The sequence below is a fragment of the Rutilus rutilus genome, assembly GCF_951802725.1.
Source record: "Rutilus rutilus genome assembly, chromosome: 3".
NCBI lineage: Eukaryota > Metazoa > Chordata > Actinopteri > Cypriniformes > Leuciscidae > Rutilus > Rutilus rutilus.
In genome coordinates this window covers 15669358-15689103 of record NC_140211.1, presented here as the reverse complement: position 1 = coordinate 15689103, position 19746 = coordinate 15669358, and the positions used below count along the sequence as shown (strand labels likewise).

Here is a 19746-nt window from a genome sequence, read left to right as displayed (position 1 = left end):
ACCTGCCCACACAACAACATCAGACAGGTTTCGTTCTGAGATTGTGCTACTTTATAAAACCTCTCTCATAGTTTATGACTATAAGCCTTGGTCAGATTAGATGCTATATTTAATTTATTACTAAAGAAAGTAAAAACACCTGCAAACTTCTGTCCCTCACAGCCTTGTTGTCATTCACATCAAAAATAAAGCAAAATATGGTTCCAGAGCCTCCTGGTTGTACTTTCTGAAATTGGACAACAAGGTATCTACAGTATGTTGATCGTATTTTATATAACTGACTGTAGAAGGTTTATGATCGGCTGCTGTTAGCCTATCTGTAATTGTTTGATTGCCTTTTCTGTTTTCTGTGTTTAGCCTCTCTGTTCTATTGTTAGATTTACTTTGTCTATTTACTTTAAGTATTTGAAGCAGGTTTTCTGTTGTATCATCACCTGCATATATTTTCTTTTATTGATTTAGAGTTCTTTTTTTCTTGTACTACGATGGATGTATACCACAAAATCAGCCCTGCTATGCAAAATTTATATACAAAAGCATGTTTTTTTTGTTGTTTTTTTTTAGGATGGAATTTGATGACGAAGACGGAGAGGGACCCAGCAAATTTTCAAGGTAAACTTTTGACATGTTTGCAAGCTTTTTTCAGACAAACGAGTTAGTCCATGCGCCCTGTCCTTTCTTTTATATTTTCTATTGTTTGACCATGTCTTTCAGCTGTGCCACAGAGTTTGTGCCATTTCAAGACATCTCTCATGTTTTGTTGCCCTCAACTTATGGTTTCCTTTCAGTTCATGTTCTTTTTAAAGGAGCTGTACCCATAGTTGCGCTGCGACTGACGGTAAAGATGCTTCACTGTTAGCTGTAGCATTAGAGTGGAGACACTGACTCCTGCTGGAGATACAAAAAAACACTCCAGCTATTTCCACCTAGAGGAATGGTCTTACTAAAAAATAAATAAAATGCTGTCTTTATTTACTGAAATGTTACCATTATCTTCTTCCAAATCAATATGCAACTCTTTTGTTTTTTGGTACAATTGAACGGACCAAAACGATATTGCAAACGATTGCACTATATTTCTAGGATTGAAATTTATGTTGTCAATGACCAAGAACTTTGATTGACATCATCAAATCTCATTTAAAAAACAACATTAGGGTGATTTAAATGATGACATAATATTCATTTTTGAGTGAGCTATTCCGCTTAAACATTATAAGATGGCCATATATATTTGATATGTAGTCTTTTAGGTTGTTTGAAATGTACTAGAAATGTGTCCCTTATTAAGTGGCATAGTTACAGAATTTTTTTTTCTTAATCTCTTTCATTTTTCAAATTTCTTAAAAGCAAAGATGCCAGAAAGTATTTTCTGCAGACTAGCTTTAATATTTTATGTAATGCAATGTCAATTTTTTGGGGATATAATGCAATACATATACATTTTTAATTGTGACTGTAGCAGGGTTATTATAGTGTTAACTGAAATAAAATTACAAGCAACATTTCTCATTTTCATTTAGTTTAACTTGATAACAAACTATAAAAAAAAAACCTAAATAAAAACTATTAGAAACTAAATGTAGAATAAAATAATTAGTAAAAATGACAAACAGAATTACTAGAACTTTAACTAGAATAAAAACTAATAGAAAAATGATATATATATATATACACATTGTAACAGTCTCTCAATGATACTATAATAATACTTCTTGGAGACACTTTTTCCAAGCAATTTAGGCAAGATTAGTTTATATTCTGGGATACAGACTATAATTAGTTTGTCTTTTTGTTTTGTTTTTCATTATCCAGTGATCTCAGTCCATTATTATGTTACCATATTCACATATTCACACACTATCTTTAAGTCAAGCCATTGAACATTAATAAATATGGTTCATAATCATTCCATTTTAGCCACAGTCATAAAACGTAAAAAATAATGTGACATTTTAAGACATTTTCAGGCTCTTTTTAATTTTTTAATTTGAATCCTCTTCTCTTTTTTTTTCTCCCATCAGGTATGACGATGATCAAATTCCTGGTGATAAGGAGCGTTATGCCAGGTAGGGCTGTCTCGGGGAAGTTCCCTCAGGATAGCTTGAAATCAGGCCCCTGCTGCTGTCAGGACCAACCTCATTCTCTCAACCTCAAGCGAGCAACTCTGTTTAGATCTAATCTTAAATGGATATTTAATTATCCTCCGCTGACACACTCTTCTGAAATTGTCACGTTACTTTGAGCCATTGCACTCTGTGGAGTAATACAATGTTCTGGCTTCCGAAGATTGGTTCGCATCTGTCAGCGTTCAGTTTATTACTGAAGTCTCAGCTAAATCACAAGAATGAAGTGTAAAAGTCTTATTATACTCTCTGGCACTTTTTTAAAATGAATGTTTCGGGTGAAGAAGTGTTGCAGTAGATCAATCCAAGGAACTTTTATGGAAGTTTGACAAGAAAGCACAAGCCAAAAAAGTTTATTTCTGTATATTGAAAGTGAAGAGTCCTGAACGCCTCCTTTACAATAATTCTTAATTATTTATTTATAAATCAAAGTTAACGACGAATGCATTTAAGTACATGAGGGCAGCTGTAAGTAGGTGGCATTTAGTGAAATTTTACAATTGTAATTCTCAAAAATGCTGCACACACACACAAAAATGTTTTTATTTTTACTCTGTATAAAATATAAACCAAAGCTGTGTTTTAAAAAAACTAAAAAAATCCAGGCCGAAGTGAATTAATATGTATTTTTCAATAAAAATGTAAAAATAGTGAATGTTTTATGTAGTAGTTCTATGTAGTATATCATTTTAAAAGATATCATTTTAAATGTATAATTTTTTTTATATATATATTTTTATATAACATTATGTATAACAAGAATAAATATATAAAATAATAAGTATTATAATATATTATATATATATATATATATATATATATATATATAAATGGTTAATGTTATATTTTAAGATCATATATTTATATAAGTGAATATTAAATATTATTTTTATCATTTATATATTAAAACAATTTTTTTTAAACAAAATGTTGAAGTTTTGACTTTTGACATCCTTGATGGTAATTATCCAGTACCCGTGGTCCAAAGGTAGTTGTAAAAATGTGCTGTGTGTCTCTCATTACATGCTAATGATGGCAGTATTGTTCTTCTCTCCATCCAGAGAGAACCACAGTGAGATTGAGCGTCGCCGGCGTAATAAGATGACCCAGTACATCACAGAGCTGTCGGACATGGTGCCCACCTGCAGCGCTCTAGCGAGGAAACCAGACAAGCTCACCATCCTGCGCATGGCCGTCTCACACATGAAGTCCATGAGGGGAACGGGGAACACATCAACCGACGGCGCTTACAAACCCTCTTTCCTGACTGAACAGGTGACGAATGACTTGTGTGAAACAATTGAAAGACATCAGTGGATCTCAACTGATTTTGCTTGGTTTCATTTTTTTTTTTTGAACACTCAACACAGGACAAAATCAAACATTAGTATTTATTAACCCCTGTAAAGCTTATTGTATCATATTTGGTACGTACATTTCTAAAGCTGCTAAATTTAAATAGACATGATCAAATTTGCTGAAAAAGCTATCATAATTTCATCTTTATTGCCATATAAATAACAATATATGCACTGAATTGCATATTTTTGCTCAGTTTGGGCCTCTGAATAAAACTGAGGCTTTTTTTCTCCTCGAGTATGAGCTCATATTCTCACTTTTTCATACTATATTAGCCATAAAAGCCTGATGTATCAAATATGATACTCAACAAAAAACACAAAAGCAAACTTTTGTTTTAGATTTTGTCTATTCAATAAACTGTTACTATTTTTATTTTATATGTCAGGCTGTACAGGGTTAATATTACCATGAACTGCATAGACTCAAATATATACAAAATGTGCAACAAAACGCTGTTTAAATAGGAAAATTCAGGCATTATAGATACTCTAAATGTCTCTTGAAAGTCCTATAGATGTCATTTGAAACTCTATTCACTGTCACAGGAACTGAAGCACTTGATTCTGGAGGCGGCAGACGGCTTCTTGTTCGTGGTGGCGGCTGAGACGGGTCGTGTCATCTACGTGTCGGATTCTGTCACTCCTGTTCTGAACCATCCGCAGGCCGAGTGGTTTGGCAGCACGCTCTATGAGCAGGTCCATCCAGATGACGTGGACAAACTGAGGGAACAGCTGAGCACATCTGAGAATTCAATGACAGGTGAGAGACAGACACTTTTTACTGAAAGGAAAATTATTGGGCTTCAGTGCCACAGCTCAACATGTCCAGAGCACAAGCACTAACTGCTAGACAATGGCTACCATAAATGTCAAGCTTTAGTCATGGTGTCAGACTCAGCAGTTTGGAATTAGCTGATCCAACACATTTCCATCCCAGTCTGGGTGAATTCCTGGCAGTTCATATTTTTGGTGCCTACAACCTGTGTGTTGTCATTTGCAATGTACTACTTACTGTCTTTACTATAACATCCTTGCTGAAAAAAAGATTTTTTTATTTATTTATTATTTTTTCTATCTTACTGACCACAACATTTTAAATTGTGTGTGTGTGTGCGGGCTAGGGTTAGGGATAGAATAGAATATACAGTTTGTACAGTATAAAAATAATTATGTCTATGGAGAGTCCCCATAAAACATGGAAACCCAACGTGTGTGTGTGTGTGTGTGTGTTTTCACATATACATACAGCCAGTAGTTCGTCGTCTACTACTCATACTCTGTGTGTGTCATTATATATTGTTTTTATCTGCCTCAGATCAGTAAAAAGTGACCATATTGTCACTTCAGGCCATAAGGAGATCATCAATATAAGTAACAGGGTTGAGAATTCCTAGCGATGCTTGCGAGTTAAAGTAGCAACAAGACACACAAGGCTAGAAGTAAATTGTGACCATTTTATTATTTTTGATGCAAGAAGCATTTTAAGTGAGCATCAAAGATGTCCACTTATTCAGCAAGTGCTGAAAATGTCCTCTTTAATATTTCTCCGCAGGGAACATTCAGACGCCTCATTAGTATTTGAGACGAGAGCGAGTCAGCGGTAATTTTAATAAACTGTGAGAGTTTCTAACAAACCGCTGCTTGTTTATGACAATTTGCATTCAAAGTTTGAACGAACAGTTGAAAATCGAGCTAATGAACTTTGTATTAGAACATAATTGAAAAAGTTTGCTTTTCATTTTAAGATTTTTTTTTTAAATAAAACAAAAACAAGTGCTTACATGATCAGAATCCTAAAATTAGTTTAGTGCCAAAGATTTCAGTGAACTTAAATGTATGAAAGGCATTCAAGACTAACAATGCTGAGGTGGATGATCGTACGCAGATGTTGTACTGTAATGTTCAAGTACAGATTATTCATTTAAACAAAATGGTTTGTTTGTGTAGAATTTGCTTTGCTTGAATCTCATCACAGAGGTCAGGACTTTGACTCTGGCGAACTCACTCTGTTAATGAAAAATATCATAGTGAGGTTGCACGGCCCATCTTTTTTTGTGTGTGTGTGTGAATTTAATCATAGACAGATGCTTAGACATTTTGCTGCCGGATTTACTGGCAGAATTACATATTCCCTCTCCGTTAAACACCATGCTTTGCAGTTCCAGTGAGGTTTTGGTGTTGGAATCCCCTGATTTATTTTCTGCAGATATAAAGCTTTGTTTGTCCTCCAGAAACTTTTGTTTTATTTGTGCATTGTTCATGCAAGATCATTGTTTCCATCACCGAATAAAACAACAAAATGGTAATTGTGACAGACCTTTTTTTAATCACAATTCTGAGTTTATATCTTACAATTCGGACTTTTTTTCTTGGAATTTAAACTCGCAACTGTGAGGGGGAAAAAGTCAGATTTGTGAGATACAAAGTCTCAATTACCTTTTTTAATTTTTGTACTGAAGTCTTTCCATAAATTACTTTTTAGAAAGCAGTATATATATATTTTTCATTATAGAACCAGTGAAACAAAATGTATCTTCAAGTTGAACATTTAATTGGCTTTGATTAAAAATGTACTGTTTTTATTGGAGTGTCCAAATGATTGTTGTTATTAGATGAAGATTCGATTTTTTGGGCCGATGCATAAGTTTAGATATTTGTTTTTCTACTCTGTACTCGGTGAGGTTTGAACAATTTCCCATTTCCCAACCACACAAGGAGTTGTATAATATCAAGAGAAAGCCACCCATCAGCATTCCCATTCATATTAATTGCAGTTGAAGACCTCTCTCTTTTTGTTGATTACAGAGGCTAGTGATTTCTCAAGACACCTTTTTCCATGATATCTGTCAGATAGATAGGGCATTTTCTCCATGGTAGTCTCCAAAAATTGATTGTAGCAACTTTAATGCTAGTTATTTCCAAACTAAACTTGTCTTTGTATATTATAGGAAGATCAACGGCTTCACCTGCGTGCATAGACAGATACATGCTTATTGAATCAAGCACATGTCCTCAAATACTCTAAATAAGTTGAACTTGCCCACAGTAAATGTTTCTTCACTAGATGGTGCTACATACATACTGCAAACACAACCTCTTTTCTTCTTTGTGGACACCCACGTTTTTTTTATATAAACCACAAGATGAATTATTCTCCTCAGATACAGAATTTTTTTTTTTTTTTACTGTGGGAAATCTTTCCATCTCGTCCTCTTTGAAATGCAGATGAATATTTTGAGGGACTCATGTAATTTTAAACGCATAATCTGTGAGATATTCCTCTAAACATCAGATATGCAGTGTCAAGGTTATTGTCGTGTTGCCTTTTTGGTTTTTATTTGTAATAGTATTTTCAGGTTTAAGATTCAGAGTAGATTCTGAAATGGCTTTGGTAGTCTCAGTTCAGCTTTTATATAAAGGACACCTTTATATTGTGACAATTTTTTAAGTTGTATGCATTGGAAGACAGTTATCCTAAGCGACTTACATTACATTCAAGGTGTGCATTTCATCAGTTCAGGCATTACCTCATTGTATATTTTTTCTATTATATTTATTTTAGTTTCAGTTGTAGTGTGTGTGTGTGTGTGTGTATATATATATATACACACACTACAACTGAAACTAAAATAAATAGAATAGAAAAAAGAAATATGTAGAAAGAAATATAAAGAAATATGTAGAAATAGAAATAGAAAAAGGAAATATTTGTAGAGATCAAATAATGAGTCAAAATCGAGGCTGAAATTGTTTTCCATTAGTTCATTGGAAATGGACCATCAAGTTGAGTGCATTGAATTGTGGGAAACAGTTTTCTCCCCAGATAGTGCTTTGTTGTACTCCAAATTTTGTATAGTTCATCCAGGTATTCCATTTATACAGAAAATTTGCATACTGCACACATAATAACTGCAGAAATTGTATGTTTCAAACATAGTTTTACATAAAAGATTTAGTTTTTTAGTTTTAGTATATGATAATTGCCCTGAAACGTTGACCTCCTGAAGCATGTAATGACTTTATAATTTAATTATAGTGGTCGTTGGAATGATCCAGTGTGGTCTAGGTCTCTCACAGCCCTTTTGTCGTTCTTGTCTGATTTTTCCCTTTATTAAAAAGTTTCAGTGAGCCGTATGATAATATCCACCTAAGTAATAAAATGTCTCTACAGTCAGACAAGGTGCGAGCAGGGCATTGTCACAGTTCATTATGCCAACCAGTCGTGAGATGATGATTATTTTGAGAGGACCGGTCGTTGATGTGGCTCGGACCACATTTAAATAAGACTCTGGGTCAAAGTGTCTGCTGTTACTCAGCACAGGAATATGAGCGCTGTCAGAACTCAGGGGATTCACTTTAAATGCAAAGAGGCATCTGTATTCATCTCTGTATGATTTAGTTGTGTAATTGTATTCAGCACATCTAGCTTCCTGTGGTTTGGATGTGACATGAAACACACCAATGTGTTTGTCTGTAATATTAAAATGATCATGTTCCCGGTGCCTATTTAGTGGGAGTCAATCATCTGAGACCACGTTGGAAAACTGAGATTTCTTTCATTTTAATATGTAAATGTAACACTTTTAAAAATGTTTTTGACAGAAGTCTCTAATGCTCACCAGAGCTGCATTTGTTTGATCGAAAATAGTTATAAACAGTAATATTATTATTAACAGTAATATGGTGAAATATTATTACAATTTAAAATGCCTGTTTTCTAATTTAATTCATGTAATCTATTCCTGTGATCCAAAGCTACATTTTCAGCATCATTACTTCAGTCTTCAGTGTCACATGATCCTTCAGAAATCATTCTAATATGTTGATTTGCTGCTCAAGAAACATTTCTTATTATTATCAATGTTGAAAACAGTTGTGCTGCTTCATATATTTGTGGAAACTGTTTGATGGATAGAAAGAGCAGCATTTATTTGAATTAGAAATCTTTTCTAACATTACAAATGTCTTTACTGTCACTTTTAATCAACTTAATGCATCCTAGCTGAATAAAAGTATTAAAGGGATAGTTCACCCAAAGATCATCATTTACTCACCCCATGTTGTTCTAAACCTGTATGATTTCTTATGTTTCTTTCTTCTGTTGAAAACAAAAGAAGATATTTTGAAGAATGTTGGTAACCAGACAGTTGACGGTAGCCAATGACTTCCAATACTTTTTTTCGTTTTTTCGTCCTACTATTGAAGTCAATGGCTACCGTCAACTGTCTGGTTACCAACATTCTTCAAAATATCTTCTTTTTAGTTCAGCAGAAGAAAGAAACTCCTCTCTCTCTCTCTCTCTCTCTCTCTCTCTCTCTCTCTCTCTCTCTCTCTCTCTCTCTCTCTCTCTCTCTCTCTCTCTCTCTCTCTCTCTCTCTCTCTCTCTCTCTCTCTCTATATATATATATATATATATATATATATATATATATATATATATATATATATATATATATATATATATATATATATATATATATATATATATATATATATATATACATATATAGCCCCCAAACCTTTTGGTTGGTGATCTCAGACGTTTGGACGCCACTATACATCATGTACAAATGTGTACATCTCCAGAAAAGGGTTGTAAGGAATTTCCTTTCCCATCAAAGAAACTTGCAAGTTTAAAAGGAATTCCGTTCTTGCAGAAGGTCCAGATAAAATATTGCAGTTAAAATATGGCGGTCTTGATGAGGTTTTGATAACCTCATATGTTTTAGTGATAAAGTGATCAAATGAAGCGGCCAAGGGAGATATTTTCCACGTCTCCTCAAACTATGCTCCACTAATGTGTTCTCTGTGCTGGAATGTAAGGGTTGGCTCTGCATACATAATTGATTAAGAGTGATTTGGGCTGCTCTGTTTGTGTGTGTGTTGTGTGCGTGTATGTATGTGTGTGTGTTTTTTCCCCCCTGAAGTGGGAAATGATGTCTGGAGACATCAGTGAGATCTTGCACACCATCCATCAGACCACACAACACACCTGTGTGAAACTACACAATCTGTTCTTGTCTCATATACATATTCATATATACATGGAAAGCTTTACATGAAGCCTGCATATGTAATGCATCAAAATACTATTCTTTATGCATTGTGATTTTATATACAACACATTATATGTTTCGTAATCACTGTTACAATGCATTATAACCCATTAATGGTTATGCTTTTAAAGAGTGTTCTTTGAATTGCAAAACATAATATAATATAAATAACACATGAGACATCAGATTAAGTGTTGATCTTAATGCATTATACTATTTAAAGCTGTAACTATTAATGGAAAAGTATTACCATGTTTCACTGGCACATAAAACAGATCCTAATGTGTATTATAAAGCATAATGAATGGCCCACGGAAGGCATTTCTGCCATTTAGAGCCATTTTTACATAACATTAGTTATGCACATAATGCCATGACTCACAAATTCTGTTGAACTATCAGAATTTTTACAATGCAATTCATCTTCATGGTGACAAAATGAAATATTTTCTCATCAATTATTAAAGCGAGCATTGCGACATGCAAAGAATGCTCAAATGTGTTTTTGTTGCCCGTAGCCTATGTATCTAACCTGTTTACAAGTTTGGTGAGCTATGAGCTGTAACATGGCATGAAAACAAATGACTAATCTTAAGACAATAACTGCAGATATATGAGAAAGCGGCTGATTTGAATAATAATAATATATGTATTATTGTTTGTAAAGCATGGTGCAAGCGTTTGCCAACATCACAGTGTTGATTCCCAGGGAATGCATGGATTGATGGAATGATGGTTGAATATAAATGAAAGAATAACAGAATACAGCTTTCCTTAAGGTTACAGATTCAAGCAACATCCCGACCTGAAATTCTCTGTGGAAATTAAATACGATTGCCAAATTAAAAAACATTTCAGAGTGCCTTCAAACAGTGTAACAGGACTTAAACTCAAAAGAGCATTCTTTAGTCGATGACTAAACTGACCCATTTTTCCTCAGTTTATTTTTATAAACATACTTTGCTGATGAAGATAACGTTCTCAATATCTGCTTAAATTTCCATTCGGATACATCCTTGAAGGACAGCTATTATTTCTCTGGCAACACTATTTGTTTGTCCTTCCATCTACGACAGTCTTGTCGACGGCGACTGCCGCCTACATATTTAGCTTGGCTTTGGTTGGTGGCCTGGGATATTTGCCATTTTTTGTTGCTTTGTTCAGTTTTAGAATAATAATGATACACTTGCCCACAGAGGAGAAACAATGGAGTCTGTGTGGCAAAAATGGGATATATATGTGCGGCGCGTCCCTTTATGCATTCTGTAATGCTAATGAAACAGGCTTTTGCCCGGATTCCACATTGTGCCTTTTTCTTCCCAGAGGATTTGGGGATTTTGCTTGGAAGTCCTTGTGGTTCTGGGATCGATCTGGGAGTTCTGGCTAACATTTCCTCGTTCCTCCAAGTGTTGTCCTTAGATCCCCCTTCAGTTGGTCACGGAGTTGAAGTTGGAGGAGTCATGCTCGTCAGGAGGTGATGTTCCCATGCCTGCTGTTGGAGTCCTTCAAAGATCAACCAAAGTTCTCCGTTGTAGAAGCATCCAGGGAACCTGCTCCAAAGCAAACGCCACCTGCTGAGCTCTGCTTTGGGAAGCAGGAGGCTGAGGAACGGTCATCCAAACACACGCCGGTCTTCAAAACAGCAAATCACCATGCATATATGACTAGCACTTACTCATACCAGTGCAAACAAGAAGATTGACTGAGATGCGATCAAAGAGAATTACTGTAAAACCGGTCAATGGCTTTTATGAGGTCATGGCTTGAATAAGTAATTTTTTACCAGGTTGTGGGTGCAGCCATTTGTAACTTGAATGTGGCTTCTGGTGTGTCATTCTCTTCCAGTCATTTTACCTGTACAAAACTGTACCTGTACTTACATTTTACAATGTTGTGTTCATATTGGGCTCATCTGCTTGGCTGTATCAACCTTATTTTGCAATGCAGAAGTAAGCTATTTTCAGTGAAAGTGCGAGACTTTCGATTCATTAGCCGCTATACTTAGAAGAAGGTATACAGTGGGCCACACCCACTCTTAAAATAAAAATAAGGTGAAAATACACATGGTGCCTTGATGTTTTGTTACTTTCCTGTGTTATCTTGAAGCATTTAGTGCCCAACTTAGTGTTGGCACTTAAGCACAATTTCTTGTCATCCTACATCACACAAAATCCCATTTTGACCACTAGAAGAAGTCAGAAAGTCAAAAAAAGTTTTTGAGTTTTCAGAGTTATTTTAGAGGTGAATGTGGAAAAATTCCTGTCTAATTTGACATCACTAAACTGTTATTATATTGGCATTGAAAAACCTTTTAGCTTTTGAAATATTTTTTGCCTTGTTGAAAGGCTGATATTACAGCATGTCTGACCTATTCTTTGTTATTGGGTTGTTGGTAGCAGCGTGCGGCTGTACTCAGGGCAGTGGGTCGCCATCTGGATGATTTACGATCATAGTCCAGCTTCGTTTATCATCTCCATCTGGTTTTTCACCCAATTGTTTGTACAACAACAACTACCAAGGGCCTCTTTCTTGATGTTCTTGAACTTATTGAGTGGTTGTGTTGTTATCCGTCTTGGAGAAGAGTATTAATAGCTTTTAAATGCTTCCAACGTTCTTGGCGTCTGTCCTTCAGACTGGAAAGACTTCCCGACAATTAGATCTGCTCCTGAGGGCTTTCGCAGCTGTCACTGGATCAGTTCGGAGACCGCTTCTCCTCCGCTGAAAGGCATGTCAGCTAATTTGTTTATGGAAATAACTTCAGGCTTCAATAATCCTGAGCTTTTGTCCTATAGGCTAGGTATCAGCATTCCGAGAAGTATAGCTCACACTTTGAATGTTGTTGTGGGTATTTTGCTAAGCCAGTAACATTTTTTGGCTGCTTTGGATTGTGTTCTTCCCTTATTCTAGCTGTGCTGGATGGGGAAAAACAACTTTAAAATTGTTGTGATTATTTTAGCCAGTCTTCTGTGCCGTATAATCGAGCAGATGTTGTAGCAGTGAACGAGATGGTCATAACAAACAAAATTGTTGTTTATGGCGTGCATCAGGATTGAAAGGCCCCTGAAATGCACTTCTGTAAACTGTTACTGCTGTATCTTAGAAACGTATTTTGTAACTTGAGGCCATCATGGTAATGATTTAAATTAAGAATGTGTATGAGTAGTCAAGTAAAAACTCAGTTTGAGTAACACAAATAGCTTTTCCTTTGTTTCCTACGGCAGGCAAATACACAAAATATAGCCCAGCTAAATCGCTCACAAAAATCTTCTCTTTAACGCTAAATGTGCTGGCTGGCATTGTGGATGCATGACATTGAAGTGATACGAGTTGATAGCAGGTGCATCCAGTGATGAAGGCGTATCAGCCACAACACGTTGGTGTGTGGATATATGTAAATGTTTTAAAAAATGTTATAGCCATGAATAAATAAAGGCTTTTTATTTTTTACAAGTTCTCGAGTGCCTTGGCCTTATCTGGTTTTTGCAGGTTGTGTGGCAATATTTTGATTTGTATTGGTATATGTGGTCCTTGATTTAATCATGTATCCCAGTGGATGATGATACACCTTAATGGTTGAAAGAACTTGTGTGTGTGAAACCAAAAATGTGGTAACCTTTTTACATATGCATAACCCTAGTGGCATCTACATCTAATTTTCAGTACTCCTCTAGTGTATTTTTTATATATTTTTGGTATGAATTATTATAATTTTTTTTATAAGACGTCTCTTATACTCACCAAGGCTGCATTTATTTGATGAAAAATGCAGTAATAAACTATAATATAATGTGAAATGTTTTCAAATAAATGTTTTCTAATTAAATATATATTTTTAAATGTAATTTATTCCTGAGAAACAAAGCTGAATTTTCAGCAGCCATTACTCCAGTTTTCAGTGTCATGTGATTTGCTGCTCAAGAAACATTTCTTCTTATTAATACTGAAAACAGTTGTGCTGCTTACTGTTTTTGTGAAAACCGTAATACACTACCATTCAAAATTTTGGATAAGTAAAATAAAAAAAGGAACACTTGATCAAAAGTGAAAGTAAAGACATTTATAATGTTACAAAAGACTTCTATTTCAAATAAATGCTGTTCATTTCTATTCATCAAAGAATCCTGACAACAAAATATACCATGGTTTTATAATATTTAAGCACAGTCTAAAATATAAGCTTTTGAACATTGATAATAATTAAAAATAATATACCAAACTTTTGACAAGTAGTGTATATAAATATTTGAGTTATCTTATTGGCGATGTAACATTTGTAAATAAAACATACACATTTTCAGGTGATTCAAGTGATTATTATTTTTTTTATTTTTTTTGAGTACTGTACCACAAAATATGCCATTTGAAATGACCATTCCTATTTTAATCTATTTCGTGTTTTCTCTTTTTTTTTTTGTGTGTGTGTGTGTGTGTGTGTGTGTGTGTTTATACATTTTAATGCATATCCAGGGCGTATTCTGGACCTAAAGACGGGGACGGTGAAGAAGGAAGGACAGCAGTCCTCTATGAGAATGTGTATGGGATCCAGACGTTCCTTCATCTGCAGAATGAGGTACAGTTACAGTCTCAATGTGCTCACAGATCTCATAATCACACGGGGTGGTATGGTGTCATGGTTAATACATTGACTTCAAGGAAGGTGCGATAGTCTTTTCTTTCCAGTTTGATGATTATCTGAGTGAAACGACTTCTCGAACAAGAGAAAATGTAGGGCGGGACTTGATTTTGTCCATGGGGAATTGATTGGATGGTTGTGGTTTGCTATTGGTGGATCTCATGTGAGTGACAGGTTGTCCCGCCCTCACGCCAGTAAACACATCATCAGAGAAGAGAATAGATGTCACTGCAAGTGGGAGGGGAAGTTATTTTGATAAAAAATTACAAGGCATGTGAATAAAATAAAATAAACGGATAAATTATTTATAATAAATACTGCAATATTCCATAAATATAAGGATTGTCAGTTTTAATTTCATGGTGACTTTAAGAATCAGGACTGGTTATGGAAGAGTTCACTCTTCTCAAGAAACAATGTGCCCCTTTTTTTTTTTTTTTTTTTTTTTTTTTAGTTATTCAGATACCTTTTAGAACTTTTATCAGGTTGGACTATTTCTTGTGGTGTGCCGTTAACATTTATATCACTGCTTATAAATAAATCCACATGTACGTTTATTTCGGCGTGAAATTACTCTCTACTCGAACAAAAATGTTGTGGAATCACTATTATCAATCTGCACAACATTAATAGACTGTCTGCATGTTTCCCTTGTAAAATGCTCTTCAATTATGTTTTGTGTTGATCCTTTATGAAGTTTATCCAAGTGTTGTTTGTTCATCTGTTATTCTGATCATGACAATATCATTTTGCTGTTACAATTTAAAACCTGCATGACTTTCAAGACAACAAAATGCATTCATAATAGGATTTTTTAGCAATGAGGCAAACAGGAACCAAGACTGTTGTTGTTGCTGAACATTCCTGTCCTTCCCGCATTATGTTTAAAAGGTGTTTTCAATAATAAGGCTGTTTTGAAACGGTCTATATTTAACAACAGATGGAAACATGCATTTCCCGAATTTGTTTCGAATGTCCTTGCTAGTTCAAGATATAAACCATGACGAGCAAATTACGACATAACGTATGATTAAGTCTCATATGTCTTTGTGCTACATTCAGCACATAAATATGAGAGTTGACAACATCAAGAATGTGTTCGTGTTTAATGTTTTCTATTTGTGGCCGTCTTACAAATTGAAACTGCATGTTGGCGGATGAGAACATTGGTCAAGTGTGTGTGTAAAAACACTTGAGAGAAACAGAACCTCTTAAAAACATGATCGTCATTCTTAAAAGTTTTTATGCAATAGTTTATCCGAGCACTATTAGACATCACGACCCCACTCGGAAGGACATTTACTTTCTTGTTGTGATCGAAAAATGTATGTGCTCTTTATTTGCATACCTTGCATTCATGAACACTTGACAAACTATTTGACAAAGACCTGAGGGACAACAGACTTTGTCATGCCAGGTCTAATGGAAATGATTGTGGCGGATAAACAGCTCAAGTTAAAACAGATGTGAACTCTTTTCCCCTTCAACAGTGTCAAGAGATCTCAGGTCACCCGTATTGTCTTTACTAGCTGGATTCACGAGATAACAGGAGATAGATGTAGTCCTAATAGACGTGTATGGTAATTAGAATATTAGATTTATTGGTAATGCTTTACAGTAAGGGTTCATTTGTTAACATTAGTCAACTACATTAGTAAACATGAACTAAGAATAAACAAAACTTTTATAGCATTTTTTACATTAGTTAATGTTAATCTCAACATTTACTACTACATTTTATGTATCTGTTAACATTAGTTACTGTGAACTAACATGTTTTTTTTTTATAAACAAACATTAAAAAAGGTTATTAAATGCTGTAAAAAATATATTGCTCATTGTTAAAACTAATTTAACAAATGAGACCTTATTGTAAAGTACTAGTATATTATATTATATCTAAAAAAAAAAATCTATATCTAAAAAAAAATCTATATTATAGTCCTAATAATGAACTGGGTTGTAAAAATTACATAAACATTTTTGCCTTTTGCCTTTCTTTTTAAATGTGTTAAATTACTATCTGGTTAATGCAAACTCTGAGTACATATTATTTAATCTGAATCTTCTTTACTGATTTAAATTCTTGAATTAAATTTTTTCATTAACATACAAATGTTAAAATCTTTTTTTTAATTATAAGTGATAATTTGTGCCATAGTGTATCATAATTATGTTGAGGTTTCCGAACTTTAAAGTTTAACAAAACAATTTAATTATGTCTAATTATCTGTCTAATTTGTTACATTTATTTGCAGTTTTTCTCCGAGTACATATTATTTAAATTAATCTTCTTTGCTGATAGTGCCACACTTTGATTTATTTTTTATTTTTATATATATATATTTCTTTTACATAAAAGCTTATAATTAAGTTGAGGTTTCCAAACTTTAATGTTTATCAAAAATGTGTTTGTGTTCTTTTTCATTTATGATGAGAAATTAACTGTTTTTAAATGTTTCTCTAGGTGTGGCAGTGCACCATTGGATCATATCTCACTGAATCGGTTGTCTAGCATGAGAAAGAGATACAGGTATGAATCTCTCTTTTTCCAATGGAGTTTTCAAATCTTAAATTTGCACCCAATTCTGCAGTTATTCAACCCTACTGTATTAACCAACATCCTCTAATTCAAAATAGAACTCATGCAGTAGTACTTAGCATTACAAATTCAATTGTTATGTTTGGCCTTACTCTTATTTGTTTGTTAGTTTATTAGGGACAATGCATGTTAATGAACATCAATATAAAATACAAAATGTAAATATACCAGATTATAACAACATTGCTAATTTGCATCCATAGTCCCAGGCAGGTAAAGCAAAGACATTACCAGAGACCATATATAATTATATAATACATGGATGACAACATACAATTCCAAATACCCAAGGTCATGATTGAAACACCTGGGGCCCTATCTTGCACCCAGCGCAATTGACTTTGTACACCGACGCATATATCATTCCTATTTTGCACCAGCGCACAGCAGACTTTTCCCTCCACAGACACACGTCGGTGAGTTAGGAAATGAACTTGCGCTCCAGGGGCGGTTCAGCGAAAAGAGGAGGCGTGTTCCGGCACAAACGTTCCCTGGTGCTATTTGGCAGGTTTAGAAAACAATTCAATGCGTATGCTATTTTAAGGGCGCATGCTTGGCCATAATCAATGTAGCGTGTGCACAACACGCATATACTTTGCTTATCTTATCTACACACAGACGCAGCAGTTCTAATTTTTATAAAACCATACAATATTACAAGGAAAAATATTAACACATGAGGGGAATCATTGTTGTGTCCATGAAGATGTGAAAAAATAGGTATAAATCTAGCTTACACATTTACCCAAATTATTATACGCCTGTTTAACCGAAGCTAATTTGGGTGGGTTTCTCCCATCCCCAATGTCACTTCTCTGTCTTTTACGGTTGTGACGAGAACGCTGTGAGATGTCGCTCTGATTGGTTTATTTCACGTTACGCCCAAACCACACCTATGAATAATGAAGCTACTTCAGACCATTTTAGATTTGCGTCGGGCGCAAGAGTCATTTATCCCGTCGGTATAATAGCAACAGTGCCCAAGACCCGCCCACAAAGTTACTTGCGTTTTGCGCTTGATACTTGCGTTTCAGATCGTTAAAATTGGGCCCCTGGTCACTTCATGCATTTCCTCTGATCAGATAGCTATCCGATCGTGAAAATACCAAGTGTAAATGCCCTCCGAAACGCTTTTGAGACTGATTAAAATCCGATCACTCAAACCACTTCAGGAAGTCGTCTGAGACACAATCCAGGCGAAACTGGACACTTGTGAAATGCAAGGTGTATATGACATGTTATAGCCAGATATGACAGCGCTACTGCAACACACATCGCTGCAGATGAGTGGCTGAGGATCTCTTAAGTAAACCAAGGCGCAAATGAAACTGAAATTAAGTCGCAGACACTCAACACACAATCGTCTTCATTAAACGTAGTGAGACTAAATGATCTTACCAGTGCTGATGCCGCTCTCTCTCCTATTGCATTCTTTGATCTTGAAATTAGCTGATGATGAATAGAATGAAGCGCATATCTGTTGCCTTCGTTGGCGTGAACGTAAATTTAGTGCAATTGAATCGGATTTATATTCGTTTTGCAGAGAGACATATTCATTTGTCCAAGTGTAAATGGAACCGTTTTAACAAATCAGATATCTATCCGATCAGTAAAAATGCATTAAGTGACCTGGTGTAAACAGGCCCAATTATGGAAATTCTTATCTGGGAATCAGAATTTGTCTTGCGGCACTTTTCGGCGTCAGTTTGTCAACTAGGACAGTTGGCATTACATTCTTATGAACGACTTCCAGGAGTTTTGTTTCTTCAAGAAATTTCCTAGAATTTGCTCCTGAGAATGTAACGCCAATGTTCCTCCGGAAATTCGCCCTTTGACCCCTGATGTTGAACCCACTGCCCTCCACTCCACAGCAGGCATGTTGTTCGTCTGCATCAAACTTACAGCGCTGTGTGTTTTGCGGGCCATAACAGCTCTGGAATGCAGGAATCACCTATTCCAGGAACATCTGTGAAAAAAGTACATATCAGATGTCTAAATGATAAACGGCGTACGTGTGTCAAGCTTTTATGCAAAAATAAATAAGGGCTGTCGTACAGTTCACAGAACACACAGAGGTGAGAAGTGCCAAGTAGATCAGAGATGTTGTTGGATAATAAATCTTAAATAAAAGAAATATTGAATATTTCAATTCACCCATTTTGCAGATGCTTTATCCAAACTGACTTGGATTGTGCATTCAAAGAATACACTTTATCATTATGTTTACCATAGAACATTATGAACCCACGATCTGGTGTTGCTTGCGCAACGCTCAACCTGTTGAGCTCATAAACAAGAATTAAATAATTAATTCAAGGTAAATGCCATGGCGTAGCTAGCACCATGCTACTGCTAGTTGAGCTAATTAAACAGAAATAAATTAATTATAGCAAATTAAATGGAATAACTAAGACTAATCTTGGCTGATTTGACAGGGGGATGGGATTGTGCACAGAGCACATGAAGGATATTATGAGAAAGGCACACAAAGTTCTTTTGTATTAATGGGTTGAGTAAAAAAATGTCTGACTCCGGGTTTATGGATATTGTGAAAATTTGGTTTCCCCTTGCTTTTTTAATATCTCCTAAGTTCAGAAGCGCAGAGTGAATATTTCTGGGAATGTTATTTTGGTTCCTCAGGAGATTGCTCAGGTGAATTGCATGTATATACCCACCATTAAGGTCCAGACCTCTGTGTTTTTCTGAGAAGTATATAGTAAGACTTATAGAAATAAATGGCCAGTATTAACTCTACTTTAGTGCTGCAAGGATATTGCACAACGCCAAGTTAACTACCCTTCTCACTTGAGCTGCCTCAGCAGTCAGATAGCGCTCGTCAATGTCAGAATGTTTGACAAAAAGCTTCTGAGCGCAAATTCCTGCGCGATGCTTCAGTTCATAAAAGTGTGAGATAAGATGCAAGTAGCTAAACTAAAAAGGGAATATTTGACAGATGTTTTACGATAGA

General features: G+C 35.1%; 1 protein-coding gene across 4 annotated transcripts in view; it reads left to right on the top strand.

Annotated features, from left to right (window-relative positions):
- The window catches only part of arnt2 (aryl-hydrocarbon receptor nuclear translocator 2), a 73960-nt gene that overhangs the window by 15334 nt on the left and 38880 nt on the right, over nt 1–19746 (top strand). For 2 of the 4 annotated variants that reach the window (XM_084404521.1, XM_084404522.1), the window contains exons 3-8: nt 565–612; nt 2025–2069; nt 3188–3401; nt 4034–4247; nt 14011–14113; nt 16644–16709. In XM_084404521.1, the coding sequence (XP_084260647.1) occupies nt 565–612; nt 2025–2069; nt 3188–3401; nt 4034–4247; nt 14011–14113; nt 16644–16709 (690 nt within the window). The remainder of the gene's footprint in view (nt 1–564; nt 613–2024; nt 2070–3187; nt 3402–4033; nt 4248–14010; nt 14114–16643; nt 16710–19746) is intronic. The other 2 variants (XM_084404523.1, XM_084404524.1) reach the window with 1 other exon arrangement.